Source organism: Molothrus aeneus, chromosome 7 (assembly GCF_037042795.1).
Source record: "Molothrus aeneus isolate 106 chromosome 7, BPBGC_Maene_1.0, whole genome shotgun sequence".
Taxonomy (NCBI): Eukaryota; Metazoa; Chordata; class Aves; order Passeriformes; family Icteridae; genus Molothrus; species Molothrus aeneus.
In genome coordinates this window covers 8543091-8560166 of record NC_089652.1, presented here as the reverse complement: position 1 = coordinate 8560166, position 17076 = coordinate 8543091, and the positions used below count along the sequence as shown (strand labels likewise).

Sequence of the window (17076 nt, the reverse complement as noted above, 5' to 3'; positions counted from 1 at the left end):
CCACATGGTGCCCACATGTTGTACACAATCTACTCTTTTTTGGTACTCAATACAATCCTTACATAGAGAAAATAGCTGCAACTCTTGCTTTCCTCTGTCAACAAGCTGACTTAAAAATAAGAGCTTCCACCTCACCAAGTTTCTTTAAGGTATCACTTCTTACTGCCACTGACAATACAGTGGTTATGTAGGAGAGAAAGCAGAGCCCAAAGAAAGAGGACTTGGAACTGCTGCACAGTAAAACAGAACTCTAGGAAAGATGAAAACTGGTAAGAGCAGGAAGGGAATGAATAAATGAGGGGGGGGGGAGAAGTCAGCAGTACTTCTAAAAAGATAACCTCGATCCCCCATTTGGCAATACTGAATGGGATGACTGGAATCCCACAAATGCAGTGGCAGTGGTTAGAGACACACGGGGCACCCATGCACATCAGGGACCAACAAATGACGTCTGAAAAGGGCACACAGAACCCAGAGACCTGGGGCTGGGTGGGGGAGCTGTGCGTGGGCTTGGTTTGGGTTTTGCTCTCTCATTTGCTTACTATAAATAACTGCAAATAGCCAGATTAACCAAGGAGCCCATGATTCAGCAGTGGCTAAATATGGTAACATCTGGCAGATACATTTATGACAAAGTATTATTTTGAAGGTCCTTAATTTTTTCTTCAAATCTCAATTATTCAGGATTTGTGTACTGTGTACTCTTGCCCTATGTAAAGGCAAACCTATGTATTGTGCAATTCATATTGAAATTTCAGCAGAATAAAAACCACATGCAAAGTACAAGAAACTTCTTTTTCAGCCATGACTTACAGGATTCTTCCAGACACAAACTTATGGCTGTATCGGTGAAACCAAAAGGGTTTTTTCCTGTATTTTTATATGGCAGATCTTTAAAACAGGATTACCTAAAAGGCAACATCCAAAGCTTTGTATTCATCATTTGTTTTCTCTAGATGTTTGAGCAGGTGGGAGTATAACACATACTCATTCTTTAGGTTCTTTCTAAACATGTTCCTATTTCAACATTTGGTATGAACAATGAAGCATCAACTCAATATTTGTGGTTTGGGGGCTCTTTTAATAACAAAATTCAGAAGCTTGCTGTCGGGGCAATTATAATATGATAAACTGTGTTTTGTTAGCTCAGAACTTTAAGGAGCCAGGACACAAATGGATCTCTGTGTGTATGTAGAGATCCACACAGTGCTCTCTAATGGCATTTTGTAACTCAAAGTCTACCTTACAAAGATTTCTGTAAGTATAGTAGAAAAAGTTAATTTAAATTCAAGTTATGCTGCACACAGAAGAATAAACCTTCTAAGTATAATCTGAAGAAAAAATTCTAAATATTATTGTATAAAAACAAAATACTGGCTTTAAAAAGATGTTAAAAATATTCTTCAAATATTGAAGAAATAAAAAGTAAAACAGTTCCACTTTTTCATGGTTTTGAGAAGTGGCACCCAATACAAAAAAGGTCACAAAAAAGACACAAAAAAGGTAATAAAAACTAAGCTAGAATAATGTATACTTTAACATTGAAATGAAGTTCTTACAGATTTCTACAACAGGATTTGAAAACAGGACTCAAGTTACTTGTCAATAGACCACACCTCTATTCTTGTAAATAAGTTTGTGAAAGGGCATGTCCCTTAAAGAAGTTCTCTTAGCATTGAGAAAGCTACTGAGAGACCTTCTGCTCTAGCTATTAAATCAAAAATTCTATAATCTGAAAGTACTGATGGAACTGAAAAACTGAAATATTTAACAGAGACAGAATGACCCAGAATATGTCTGGAGGTTTTCTGCGGCATCCTTTCAAGAACTGCAACCTCTGGCATTTAATGACGTTCACATTTATCACCAAACAGGATTTGCAGTAGGTGTGTACCCTCATAGCTCATGCTTCTGTCTCTTTGTTTATTTAAAGGGTGTGTTGGTCTCACACAGTTCTGTTTGAATAAACACAGAACTGTGCACAATCAAATGTACACCCACCCTTTTGACGTCAAATATTTCCCAGGATAAACAGTAATGGTTTATGTGTTTTATGAACCTGCATCTTCTGGGGTATTTGTGGTCAAAACAATAGAGAAATACCAGATTTTTTATTTCATCATAGCTCACTTGAAAACAAGATAAATGGGAGCACCCGAGCTTGTGCTGGAGGGTCTTACCTTGAAGCACCTCCATCGGAAGAACAGTCCAGGCATTTTCCAGGTACGAGATGTAGATGTATCGTGCTGTGTTACAGGCAAGGCCAATATAAAGCACTCTAAAGGAAACAGAGAAAGGAGAAGTCAGGACAGTGTGCACTTTCCCTTTCTGGTAGGTTATAATACAGCTTACTGATGTAGAAGTTATTTGCATGCATACGGTTTGCCAGTCTAAAGCATTTGCTCAACAGAAAATATATCCTTTAAGTTCTAAACTCAAACATAAACTCTCCTCCTGCCCATTCAACACATTCAAAATCCTAATAGAAAAAAAATAAATCAAAGAGACAGCAAACCCACTGAGCTTTTAATTGAGCTCTGTAGTTCTATGCCACACTCTCAATGGGATTGTGTTTCAGAGAGAGAATTTCTGAGTGCATTCAACATTCTTTCCAAACAACCTGCTTTTCTAATCATCCAGAGATTCATTCTGCCATTTCAATGAAAGCCTGGAGCAGGTTTGTATTAAAGGAATTAATTTTAACCCAATTAATACAAGTTTATAGTCCCAGTATCTGCAAACTGCTCAGAACTACTCTAAAACACATCCCACAGAAGCAATATGGTTTATAATAACATGCCTCAGGATAAAACTTCGCCATCCTGTTGAAAAGCAGCAGATGCTGCATCTCAGAATTTAGAGGGGAAAAAAAACCCAACAAAAACTCTTACAACAGCTTTAAAACAATGAAATAAAAAGACCATTTGTGAAGTGCATTTCCCATTGCACATTTAACCTGATGACTCTTCCCTTCCAGTTCTTAGATTTAGCATAGCTTCCCTCTGGGGTGCTCATTCCTCCAGCTATCTTCCTCTTATTTTTAGATGGATCTTGGGAAACAAAGACTTAATTGAAAACATGTTTACAGCTTGAAAAAGGGTGCTATTGCAACCTTTAAAGATTTTTTTTCAGGGACAAGGGTAATTTGTTGTCCCAATAGGGCTTGTTGTCTGAACCCTGGTTGGGCATAAGTGAAATAAATGCAATTGGTAATTAAGGTGAAGCACTGACCTTGTGAAAGGGCTCTTTATTCTTCATGCTGCTTTTTCAGTTAGTTTTTCTACAAATGCAATAATTAATTAAATGGTACAGAGCCACTGGAAAATCTAGAGTGAGACACCATCACAAAAACACAGCATCTTGTCAACATCTGAGGTCTCCAAATACTTATGTTGACAGTGAAAAATCCACTACCAGAGTTTTTATCATGTCAGTGATATCAAAAGAGGCCCGTGCATTTCACAACAAGATGAATTTACTTTCAACCAGTAGGGCAAGCTGGCAGGAAGTCATCCCCCCTCAGTCATAGATCAAACCAAGCTGTGCTGCTTCCAGATACATGTGAGGTCCATGAATAGCTGGTTTAAGCTGCCTTTAGGCAACAAAAGCCCAAGCATTCAAGGAAGAAAACATGGAAAGCCATGAAAAAGTTCACTTTATACAATAATGGGAACAAACTTGTTCTTTGTGCTGTGAATCATAAATTTCATCTCATCCTTTAATTAATGCCTTCTGTTCCAAACAAATAACTTGGTTCGTCTCATAGCCACAACTTAATGTAGTTCTTATGTACAACCACACTTCTGAAATGTATTAGGACACATCAGCCTCAAAAGGTAACCAAAGTCACAAGGTCCGCAGGTTCCTGTCTTCATTCCCCTACCAGAAAGGCCCAGGGTGATGCATTCTCTCAGGAATACAAAGGAATGGCCTCACATGTACATTTGTTTTTCCTCAGCAGCAGTACAGATGCACCTCTCTGTTTAGGATGAGTCCTAGACAGCTTAATTTCACTTTTGTCTAGAAAAAACTCTGTCTGTTCACCAAGAACTGTCTTTCTATCTCAGCTGTTCCCTAGCACAGCCAGACCAGAGATGTGACCTCCTGCTGCTTCAGAGCTCTTCCATCATCAATAACCACTCACCTACCTATGTTTTTCCAACATGTTACATTTGCAGAAAGATTTGGATTTGGAGTTTAAGAGCAGCAATTTAGTCAGGTTCTACCTCTTAATTTGTTAGAATATATGTACAGAATTTTAGGTAAATTACAGTTTACGAAGATTTCTATAAATATGGTTTTGGAGGGGTATGTCACACAAAAACTTTTGTATATTTACAGAGTCTTTTCAAAAAATGCATTTATAATAATCACTTAGGCTCCCTATCAGACCTAAATGGAAAATGTAAACAGACGGTGCTTATGAACCCTATATGCAGCACCCACACTGACACCATACTCACTTCACAGGTTCAACATTTAAAGCATTGAATCTATATTTGTGACAAGGAGTCTAAGCTGTTTACAGCCATGACTACCAGTCTCTGCTTCCCATAAAAGCTCACATGCTGGAACTGTGGTCAGACAAACACATTCTAGCTTAACCTCAAGTAGGAAGTTATTTTCAGAGCTTGACATCACCTTCTTAAGTGACTAGCAGTTTTGAGTGCTTCTACACCAGGTGGGATCTAAGTATTTCATAACCAGTTTTGTACATTTTTTGTCACAGTATCATAGAATGATTTGGGCTGGAAGGGAACTTAAAGATCATCTAGTTCCAGCCCCTTGGCCATAGGCAGGGACATCATTCATTATGTTCAGGTTGTTCAAAGCCCCATCCAGCCTGGTCTTGGACACTTCCAGGGATGGGGCAGCCACAGCTTCTCTGGGCAATCTGTGCCAGGGCCTTACCCCCTCACAGTAAAGAACTTCTTCCTAATATCCTCTCAAAGAAACACGAGAAGCACACATGCACTGCACAAGTGTATGAATAGTAGAGCTAATGAGGTCAGAAATTGGGCATTTTAATCAGTAGATATTTAATATGGTAATGTGCAAAATGCTTGGACGATAATCTGAACATTAGTTTAAAAAAATTATGAAAACATAAGGGTTTCAAGCTGTTGTAAGGGTTTTATATGCCACCACATACAATGGTAGAAACCAAAAGATTTTTAAGACTTGAAAAGGGAAACTGAGCTTCTGTCTGATAAGGTGTAAAGCCCGTTTCCTTGCAGTTCCACAAAGGACATTCAATAGCATTTTTTCCTTCTAGTGTGACAACACATACAATTCTGGTACTCATGCCTGTCTTCAAACACTCAGCACAGAAAGAAAAATTGAATGATAATATTCAAATACTTCAGAAAGAACGTCTACATCTAGAAGTCCAACAACCCAGAGGAAAGGAATTTTGAGCTATTAAAAAATAGATAAAATATCAACACCAAATGCTTCTGACTAAGGATATGGAGTTGGAGGCTACTGGAACTTTATTCCTAATAGGAAAATTATTATCTGCACTAGAAGGCAGCAGACAACACATATACAGAACTGTAAAAGAAGATGAGCTATGAACTCCTATCCATATTTCTTTGGGGAAGAAAAAAAGAAAAGCTTGCTTCCTCTCAAACACACAAAGTTCAGAAAGTACAAGCAAGGCGGCAGGCAACCAGGAGGAGTCATCTCAAACGGTGATGACTAAACACAAGCATTAGGTAACACTAAAATATGACTAATGTGCATTTCCCAGGTGTAGGTATGTAGAATGCTGTAGAATGTAGGTATGCTGTTTCATAGCAAACAGGGACTAGTGTTTAAACAATTCAATCTTGATCCAGGTTTAGCAAAAAAAAAAAAAGGAGCTAATCCCTCTTATCATCTTTCTTTTCACTGGCCAATGGGCCAATGCTCCCATCCCCTCCATTTAATCTTATTCACAATCCTACCACTCTTTCGGTTTTCATTCTTTAGCTGAAGTCTAAGCCTGAATTTTGTACTATAATATACATGGAAAGAGCATACCCAGTCTATCTTTAGCTATGAAGACTGTGATCTGTTCTCACCACTCCTCCATCATCATACCCTTCCTCCAGGCTTTGCATGCAAGGTGTCATTTTCTCTTACTAATTATTGTCAAATTCAGAGATTAGGACTGACGCTAAGTAAAGAGATCCTCCTCAGTTTCAAGTAAGAAAGAACTCCATCTTTTAAGTAATCTCTCAAATTACTGTGCTAAACATCTCAAACATTTTTAGTAGAGGGCAAATGAATAAAAATATTCATCCCAATAAAAGCAAAACAAAGAGCAAGACCTTAGAACAGAATACACAAAAAGAACAGTGCAAACAGCTTAAAAATACTTACATCTCAATGACTGTATGATTATGAACGGGCTATTTGGAAAGGATATGATGCTAACAACACACAGCTCTGAACTTACATGCACAGAATACCTGAGTAAATATTAAAAAAAACCACCTCTGCAGCTTCATTAACTCAGGTTTTTCCCATCTTTCCTCCCCTGTGCTTTTTTTAAAAAAGTAGAAGAGGGATTTAGAAGGCTATTAAGTCAATTTAGTGAATTTACTGGAAACCAATGTTCACTAATATGCTGGAAGCAGTCGCTTTCACTTACACAAGGCAAAAACAACAGGACAAGCCCTGCAGCCATCTCACTTCATAGCTGACATACACTGCTGCAACTGAAGGAGGAGAGCAAGCCCTGAACTAGTAAGTGACACTGCCAGGCTGCAACCTCATTCTGCCAACACCCAGAGTCTGATTACGAGGCCATGTACACAGGAGGTGCTCACCTCGTTTCCTCAGCTCAGCTTCTCCCCTCTCAGCCTGCAGCTGACACCTTGACACCTTTCCAGGCTACCGTGGGGGCAACAAACTGCCCTGCAAGGGGAACTAGGCTAAAGCAGAATGCTGCTACTCACAGGAAAAAAACTGAAAAACTAATGGTATTTGTATGTCAAAACAGACAACCCTTGAGTGGGTGGCAATTTGTAAAGATCTCAGAGTGATGCATCAGGGAAAAAGGATATCTTCTGGAACCATCTGCAAAAGGTTATGGTGCCAGGCATAAAGCACATACTAACATGCAACTCAAATGCAAAGCAAGCATTTCAGAGTGTTTTCAACTCTTAAAATAAAAAAAACCTCCATCACAATAGCCACATAACAGAGCAGGAATAAAAAAAAAAAAAAAAAAAAAAAAAAAAAGATTAGTTTGAGTTTTACTTCGTAGCACAAGGGCTGAGCCTGACAGTCACCATTTCTTGTATAGCTCTTTAATGATTGCTGCTATCTTACCTGATGTGACCAACCAATTCAATGAGTTTGTGGCTGAAGAAATAGGCAGTCAGCTCAGACACGTGACTGAGCACAGAACAAACTCCAAAGAGAGTGGTGGTGCCATTCAGGTCTTCCAAGTGCCAGTACAGAAAGGTGAACACAAAACCATATCCAAACCCCATGAACCAGGCCACGAAGAGCACGGAACCATACTGGATACTGCACAGCAGTTTAATTAGGTCCCAAAAACTGAAAGACTGTGACTGGCTCATACTGGTAGGAGTGTTATCTGAAGATTCATTGGAGGCATTTCTGTCCACCTGTGAGATCTCGACCTCTTTTCTCTTATTTTCATCTTGCTTGAAGTGCGTGTAATGAAATCGAAACTGGGTGGCCACAATCAGAGCCATTGTCATGAGGACACCAAAAACAATGAAAACGATCCTGTAGTTCTTGTACTCTGGAGCTTTACATCCTTGACCTTCAATGGCAACTTCTGTGTGGGTATAGTCAATGCCAATTCCCACGGACAGCATGGCCAGCCCCCAGCCCAGAGACCCCCACATACGCTGCAATCCATAGCGGTCCCGGTGTTTGCCAAGGTACTGCAGAGTTATGGTGTCCACGATGGTAACAGAGGAAGCACTGAAAAATTCTCCTATTATGACAACCAGCAGAATGAGGAGAAAGATGGCCTCTACTTCTTGTTGATCATAAACGAGCACAACTTGGTCAGAAGGCATTGGCTTTGTGCTGATGGAAGCTGGGGTGGTGCTCAGAGTTGTGTTCCCTAGTGAGGCTGGGCTAGTGGTGGTGCTTTGCAAAATCAAATGGGTACTGTTCTCCAAGGTAAAATCCTCACCATTGCTCTGTGTAGATACCAGGAATGTTATTTCAGGATTAGGTGTCCCTGTTGTTTCCAAAGTGACTGAACTGGAAGTGACCAGATCTCTCCTCCCACGAACTTTCGGGGATGCAGCACTCACTGTGGTTAGTGGAGAAGACATGGAGGAGTTTTGCAGGATTGTTGTTAAAAGGCTGCTTGCGTTGGTGGGATGTGCAGGGGGAAGGCCCTTTGGTACACATCTTAAGGTGGCTGGTCTCACAAATCCAATGCCCAGGTTGAACAAAACCCAGCATAAAAGTGAAAACAGGAGGACAATCTTGCCTTTCTTGAAGCGATCTGCCACCACTCCCCAGAAGGGAGCACTGCAAAACTCAATAAAGTACCTGATGCCCACCAGAAGTCCACTCTGGCTGGGAGTCATACCCAGCTGCTTGTAGTACACAGGCAGCAAGGGGTAGAGAGAGCCATACGCAGAATAGAAGAAAAAATAAAAGACCTTTGAGATCAGAAGATCGTTGTTTATTTTGACACAGTGCTTTTCTAACCAATCCAGCTCTTCATCGGGGGCAGTGGTTGTCTCTGTTGAAGGGGATTCATTATTGGGTGGCAAGTCTTGGTCCTTGGAAATGCCATTGAAAGGATCTGCAAGCACATACTTTCTCTTCTGTTCTTCTTCGTCGTCAGTTAGAATGGCCACCTTATCATCAGCTGCCATGGTTCACCACAGGCATCCAGGATCTGGTGGACTCTCAAGGAACTAGGGCTACCCTGTGAACAAATAAAACACAGGGTGGTTAAGGTACCACAGGGGAGCAGACCTGCAAAGCCAGCCATCAAGGACAAAGACAGCTTCTTTTTTGTAAGCAACATTCCTGAGCAATAAATGCAGCATTCAGGGTGGAGAAGACCATTTGTCTAGACTAGTGGTACCTGGTAGCATCAATAAAAAGGTGCTTTATGACCAATTCTGTGAAGCTCTCCCAACATCAGCTTTTTATTTTGCAATAAAACATCTTGCATGTTTAGGAGAGAGAATAACTTATATATTCAGAGTCACTGTGGCAATTAAGTGCTAGCATTTGCAAGTCTCTTCTTTCAAGTTGGCTTTTTTCCCCCAAGGCTAACTGCTTTATTTCCAGTATTCCCTCCTATGCCAAAGGATAGTCATGCTTTTGTAATTAAGCAATGCAGCCACATATATCCAGGTTATTTTGATTATCAACACATATTATCCAATGCCTCATGAAGGCCTTCAATTGGCTCAGCAGTCTCCTCTTGAAACACATTTTTCTAAGCACTCCACAACTACAGCAGAAATTGATGGGAGGCTCGAGCTTCTACGCTGAATGGGAAGAGATGGGATTTGGGATGGGGCTTTAAGATCAAAATTAGGGTAACAATCTCAAAGACATCAAAGACCTGGGAGCAAAGAAACAGACAGGCTCTAAAAAGGCATCTCCAAGTCAAATTCTGAAATGGAAAAGAGGCGGCCTGGGAGGTAACAGCACTGCAGCTGCCTGCACTTATCTTCTGCAGAAGTGCCTGAAAAATTGATAAGCAACACTAAAAAATAAACACTTGGACTTTGAGTGACCAGCTAGCTTTGACATTTAAAAACAACCCATTCCAATAAACTAGCCTAGCTAAGAAAAGCTTCCTTTTCAAAGAACAAAAACCAGCTCTGGCACCAGCTATCAGCTCCAAATCATTATTAAAAAACTGGATTTGCTCTACTGGTACCTTTAAATTAATAAGATCACCTCATGTTCATTGTGAGAAAGTTAAATATTTTATATATTTTGGTTTTGTAATCCTCTGCTGTTTGGATTAGTATTACTATCACAGAGTAACTTTTTCAAGGACCAATACTTGAAAGGAGAACCAGAAGAACCTGAAATTTCTCAAAGAGGACTCCATTTGTGATCTTGACCTATTCAAGGAATTTGAAGTTGGACAGGATGATCCTACTGAGTTCCTTCCAACTCAGGGTATTATATCATTCTATGATAAGTATTTTTTTGCAGTTCTGTACTTTATTCTAAGTTGAAGAGGACAATGAAATAAGTCTTTCATTACTCATCTGAAAGCACAATATCATCCCTTTAAAATTAGTCATGCAAGAGTATATTTGATGCCTTTAAATTCATTATAATTCATCATTATTTAATACTGACAATGGATTTGGAATGGATTATTTACTACTGACAAAGGCTAATAAGAGAGAAGAGACTAACATTCAGTAGTATGTAAAATTAATTGTTCCCTATTGATTCAACATATATACAACAGCTGACAACAAGCCATGGGTATTTCTAAAAACAACACTTCATGAGAATAATCTAAACCTTACACAGTTCGGTGAAAGACATGTCTAAAAATACCATCACTAAAATCCCAAACATTCATAAGGTTTGTCTGTGTTTTTCACTTTTAAATGTCATTTCTATGGGATACTATCTACAAGGATCTCTGGTTTCACTTAGGGAGAAAAGGCTACATACAAATCTTGGAACCTTAAATATTCATGTATTCAAGGTCAGAAGTAAATGAAAACCATGCCAGCATATACACAGAGATTCAAGTTTTTCCTCCAGTTTCTTCAGAGACAATCCAATTAAATTTTAAAAAAAGTATTTCAACTGTCAAAAGATTAGACAGTCCTAATTAAGTTGTTAGAACAGTCAAATGTGAAAGCACATTTTCTTGCTCTTACCTGTTACCATCAAAAACCACATGAACCAAAACCCAGCAGTTGTCTAGTGAGCTCCTGCAATTTTTGGTTCAGCCAACCACATCCACCTGACAGGTGGAAGAACTGTGGGGTTTTTGCTCATTTCTATATTCATAAAAAAGCCCTTCTAATGAGTAAATTAGATCAGTCATCATCTGTGCTCTTATTTTCTTTTTTGCCTTCCCTTTCTTTGACAACAAAGACTCCAGATCTTGTGCAGGGCCCCACTTATGTCACGGGGATGTAACTGAGCTTTCAGTATATGCTCATCTGTTTACAGCAACTTGCTTGCTTGCTGCATCAGAGCTTCACAGCATTTACTTCTGAAGAATAGATTTCCTGTTCCCCAGACATGACAAGATAGAACTCACATTTTAACCACGTGGATATTTTAGGACAACTTCTTTGTAAGTATGGCTTGAAATCATCCTCATTTAAACAAGTTTATTCCTGTATATGAGCTCTGAACCAGCTGGTTTCATATAAATAATACTGAAAGCTTTTAGAGCAATTACTATTAATTTTGTTTCCTTTTTCTCTTGAAGTGGAATTTCAATTCCATATGTTGTATGAATAGTGAGTACATAATAAATTATGATACTGTTAATCTTTAAACTCTTCAGCTGCTGCATATTCTCCCCCCTTCATAATCTGTATTGGCCTCAGCATCCATCTTCTAATGCACTGCATTTGCATAATCCAAAAGATCCAATCCTGCTATTCTGACTAGAACATCCTGGGTTAGAAGGCTATGAAAAGTCTATTGCATAATAATTTCAGTAAATATTTTCCCACACTAAGAGCTTCATTGAATGTTATTAATAATACAGAATATACTCTTCAAAAATATAACAGCATCAAGAGTGGTAGGAGCCATATGGCATTCTTTATTGTTTTGATCACTAGTTTGTTTAGGAGTCAGGTTTTTGAAAGTCATATTAAGCAATGTTTTAAATTCTAAAAATAATTGACTGAAAATAAGAAAATGAACAGAGTATTGTTACTGAAAGAAATCTACAAAAACCCTGATCCAATGGGGATTTCCTTCCATGACAAAAACCCTGTGCCAGTCAGGGATTGAACGTGCAGCAAACCAGACAGATGGAAAAACCAATATACTTCTCAGTGATAAGAGACTAGTTATCTATTGGTAATTTTAACTATTGCCTTCAAATACTTTATCTTTACTTTGCAAATACTTTTCTAATGCATAAGACAATAGAAGGACAGAAGACAAGCACAACTGAGAACAAACAACAGAGAACAGGAGTAAGGAAGAAAGGTTAAGAGAGTTAACAGATGGACTTCAGAGTAAATATAAATTTTAACTCATTTGAAGAGAACACAACATTCTGGTAGAGGCCTGCTGAATGTAATTAGCTCTGCCAAGACAAATGAGATCAGAGAGGTTGCAGAGTGGTACCTTCACTCTGAAAACAGGAATAATGGTTTGGAGGTGTTACCCCCAAACTTAGGGTTCAGAAACACACAAGAAAGCCCTAAGATGTAAACTTAGGGAAGAACTCCTCCAAGAACCCTGAGAAAGCCCTGCAAAGGGAAAGGGAAGAGGAGTAGCGAGGGCACAGCACAGCAGCACATGTGTCACAAGACAGCACTTTGGTCCTCCACCTAACAAACGAGCTTTTATCCTGACAGAGGCTTACATTTCCAAACTGCTACAGAAGTCAGAACTGGGAACCAAGCCCTCGCTTCCACACCATCCCATCACCCCTACAAGGCTGCAATGGGAAGGGAGCTCGGTGAGCCCTGAAGTGCCGATTTCCCCCTCCCCAGCCGTGATGCCAGCGTGGCGGGCTGGGAGCGCGCATCCCTGGCTCGCAGCTGCACGGGAAGCGCGGCAGACGCAGCGCTCTCAGACCGGGATTATTCCGTGAGATCACGCCTTCTCCCAACCTCTTTATGCACAAGTGCGTGTGCTTCTCCTCAGATACAAAGAATGTACTTGTTAACCACAAGGCTCTTCTCCCTTCAAGATTTACACAGATAAGATTTTTTTTTATGTAAGTAGAGACTATTATTTTTTCTGAGTTTCCTGCCCCACATCATCCCACATTGCTGTCACTTCCTTTAACACCTATTCCTCAGCAAGTCAAAATCCACTTTCAAGCCCTTACATCCAGAACATGTTTTTTATCCAGTCATCTCCTGCAAACAGATACAACTTCCCTGCAGACTTGCACCTTAGAGCAGCTACCGTGGGAATGGAGGAAGAACCATTTGTCCCAAGAAATTCAGTGATGACAGTGCAGTGGTCATTTTAAAAACTGTAATGAGCCTCTTTGGCAGGTAGGTAGAAAGAGGGTATTCTACATTTAGTTAAGTATCTTCTTGGCATTCTTGCTTTTATTTCTTAAATCGATCCTCATTTAGTCTGTCTCTCCTAATAATTAACAGGATTTCAAGATCAGAAAGGATAAAAAGCTAATCTACTCAAGACAACCTGACATTACAAGAATAATAACAAAACAAAAGAAACAAAGAATAATAATAATACAGTATACTAAAAACTCAGCTCTCCCCTTGGAGTCACTCTTCCCAAAACTTTGGACAAAAAAAACCCCTCACTTTGAAATATATCTCAAATTTTAAAAAAAGGGAAAAAAAAAGTCAATCAAGAGATCAGCCTGGGGTAGCAAATCCCTAAACCTCTCAGGGAAAATACCACACTACTTACAGAACCAGGCATTGAAACTCCATTTGTAGACCAACAGAAAGTTAGATTTGAGGTGAAAGTGTACTGTTGTTCTAAAGTAAAGTTTAATTCAGTATTTACTAGGCTTTGAGGATTAAAATATAATTAAGACTTACAAAGCAGAGACTCAAAATCTGGGTTTGAATGTATGTGAATGTTAAAAGACAAACCACCAAAAAAACCCGTGACAGTTCACGAGAAGACAGTGCAAATGATCAAGAGAGCCTTAACCCATTAAATACCAAAACAATTACTAACTGTAGCAGATTTATATTTATACAGCCTCAGAAAACATACTCAGAGCAGGAATGATCAATTAATCTCTCAAACAACATGCAGCTGTAGGAACAGAGCAGGCCAGCTTGCTGTTTGCATTGTGCAGATAAATCAAAGCCAGCCGGAATGCTATCACATTTTAGTTGACCCCTTCCAGCCTTTCACCGACTAGAAAACTCACTTTGTAGCAAATACATTAAAGTCCACATGAAGTTTTCATAGAAACATTTTAAAATTTGTTAACAGAAAACACGTTTCTTCAAAACACTTTCTTTTAAGTCACTAAGTATTGTTTGATCAAGAACAGGTCTGCTGGAGAAGAAGACTTGAAAACTACACAAAAGCTCACCTCATTCATCCCCCAGCTGGTGAAACTGCCACGAGTGCATCCATCACACAGCTCATGCACACCACCTCCTTTCTCAGCCCCCCTGCCCCATCAATCCAAGCTCCAAAACCTTTGGAACAAAGACTTTCTGCTACATATCTGTGCAGCAGCTCCAGAAGGAAGCCCTGCATCCAGCAGGCCTACAAGGCACTGCTGCAGTAGCCATAAATAATAGACCGTGTTTTCCATTGTCAAGCAAGTTTCACCCCTAAGGAGCAGCCTGGCGCTGTCGCCTGCATCCACGTCAAAAAGAAGGAGAATGTTATGCAAACAACTTACATCATGACAGAGAAGTGCCTGGACTTCATTCACTCTTGCATCACCAAGAGTTCCCAAGCCTCTCCCAGATAAGCCAACCTCCAGGCGGAGCCCTTGGATGGGCTGTTCCCTGCCAAGCCATCCAGAACAACAACGCCCACAGGTTGCCCCACCTGCCCCACATCATCCCCTGCTCTCTAAAGGTGAGCAGTTCCTCCTGTGAGGCCCCAGCATGAACACCTGACTGAATTTATAAAATCAGAAATAATTCACATAGAGTGAATTTGTGCTGGAAAATGTCCTTGTATCAACTGTAAAGCAAGACACAAGTGTTGTAACATTAACCAATGTAATTAGGGTTTCCATGAAAGTGAAACCACCTAGTTCTACAGCACTGAAAACTGCTTTATTTTATGTTGGTGATATGCACTTAATGTGTTGGGCTGTAGGTTTTTCTGCTTCTTCAATATGGATATAAAAACTCTACACACTGAGACATTTAGTCAATTAGATTGGGAGATAACAGTATGTCTGAAATATGTCAAGATCAGGTTTATAATAGGTTTAATGCACTTAAGATAGGCCTGAAGTTGCTACAATAGTGCTAGTATTATCATTAAACTGAAGAATAGTATGAATCCTCATCTATTAAAGAAAAACCATTAAACTCACATCTTAGGACTCCTGCATTCCAATCTTGTTTTCTAATTAATATCTGCACATTAATAGAGTCTGAGTAGACCCTATTTGTTAAAGAGCTTGTTTTTAGTTGGTATCAGCCTCCAGTTTTTTTAACCAGTTTTCTAGTTGGCAACTGCCTCCAAGGTTTACACTTGATTAACGATGGCAATTTCCAAGAGTGCTTTCAGCTACAAACCAGGCAAGTGCCCAGGGCATTCCAGGAGCACAGTGCTGCCAGCGCTGGGGAGGGACAAGGGCACCCAGCTGCCCCACCAAGCCTGGCAGCAGCAGCAGTCCTGGCCTGCTGCAGGACAGCAAGGCCTTCCTGGCCATTCCAGTCTCTGGGACCAAGTGCCACATCTGCAGGTGAATCATGTCACCAGCTCACAATTTCCCACACCACCATATAGACTCAGGCCCATTGTACTTTAGCTGAGGATTAACATGAATTTTAGGCTGCATTCAAGCTGTACCCTATAACCAGCTATGTTACTGATAAATCACAGCTTCCTCCCATTAGCTCCTCACTTCATCAGCTTCTACTCCCATATTCTCACTCCACCTGTTTGATTTTTTTTAAGTCCTCTTACAATTTTTACTGGACTTATGACTACTACCACAAATACTACCCTTAGAGGCATAATTGTTTTCTTTTCTCCTACTCCTTGGTGGGTCTTCAGAGAATACAAACAACAAAATACATGTCACCTTTGTCAGCTATTTCTATCCAGTGAAACAAAAAACACACACAAAATAACCAAGCTAGAAAAGTAGCATTTTGTAATCTCTGTCCTTGGACATTACCAACTAGTGGACAACAAGACCTAATATATCTTAGTAATGTAATAATGTTTGGAGAAGTTTTTACTGAAATACTTCAGCACTATGTTTATTCAGCTGTTCTCTTCTGTGCTAGTTTATCCAACCATGTTTATCACTCCTCAACACTGCACTTTTTCATTAACACAAGATTTAAAAAGAGGCTGCTGCTAAAACTTTAGAGCGGCTGAACAGACACGGATTTAAAACTCCATCTAACTTAGAGCATCGCAGGCATCCGTAGCAGCTATGGCACCTTCAGCGCTGACTTCCTAAATAAGCATCTGTTCCTACGCTTGTTCCAATAAACAGAGGAGCAACCGACAGCCCGCTTACTAAACCCCACGGTATTTGAAGGATGTAAGGGCTGTGGATCCGAGTGACAGCCACTCGTAACGCCACGCCTGGATGCTGGCGGCAAGGAGAAGTGCGGGGATGCCTGTGCAGGAGCTCCCGTGGGACACAGCCCGGCCACCTCCGGGACTACGACTCTGTCACCGGGGAGGGCAGGGGGTATTACACGGCTCGGCCGCAGCACGCTTCAACCACGACGCTGAGCTTCAGGAGAAGCGGGCCGGCACCCACCGAGCTCGGCACCCACCACAGAGGCCGTCAAGGCTGACACAACCGGCCGGCTCCGGGGAGGCGCAGCTGACCGGCCGCGGCGCGGCAGGAAACGTCGCTGGGGAAAAGCTGCGGTACGGGCCCACGGGCAGCAGCATCCCGGGCGGCTGCGGGGACGAGGCCCGCCGCCCCGCTGGGAGGACGCTGGAGCCGGTGCCGGGGCAGACAGCGGGGGGGAACGGCCTCCCCATCCCGGCGCGCCACCGCCGGCCCCGCGGGGCCGGTTCCCGCGGAGCGCGGGCAGGGGAGGCGGCGGCGCCCCGCCGGGCGGCCCCGGCTGCCGGTCCGGCCCCCCGCGCACCGCGGGGCCGCGCTGACTCACCTCGCCCGGGGGCGGCTCCGGGGGGGCGCTCGGCCGGGAGCATCGCAGCCCCTTCCCTGCCGCCGCGGCTGCTGCGGGCGGCGGCTCCGCGCACCTCCCGCCCCCCCCGGCCGGG

The 17076-nt window shown here is 41.4% G+C and overlaps 1 protein-coding gene across 4 annotated transcripts in view; it reads right to left on the bottom strand.

The window, feature by feature from the left end:
- MFSD6 (major facilitator superfamily domain containing 6) overlaps window positions 1-17076 on the bottom strand; it is a 27920-nt gene extending 10844 nt beyond the window's left edge. For all 4 annotated transcript variants that reach the window (XM_066553788.1, XM_066553789.1, XM_066553790.1 and 1 more), the window contains exons 1-3: window positions 16962-17076; window positions 7321-8917; window positions 2181-2278 (exon numbers count right to left, since the gene is read on the bottom strand). In XM_066553788.1, coding sequence (XP_066409885.1) covers window positions 2181-2278; window positions 7321-8864 — 1642 coding nt within the window. In that variant the 5' untranslated portion in view covers window positions 8865-8917; window positions 16962-17076. The remainder of the gene's footprint in view (window positions 1-2180; window positions 2279-7320; window positions 8918-16961) is intronic.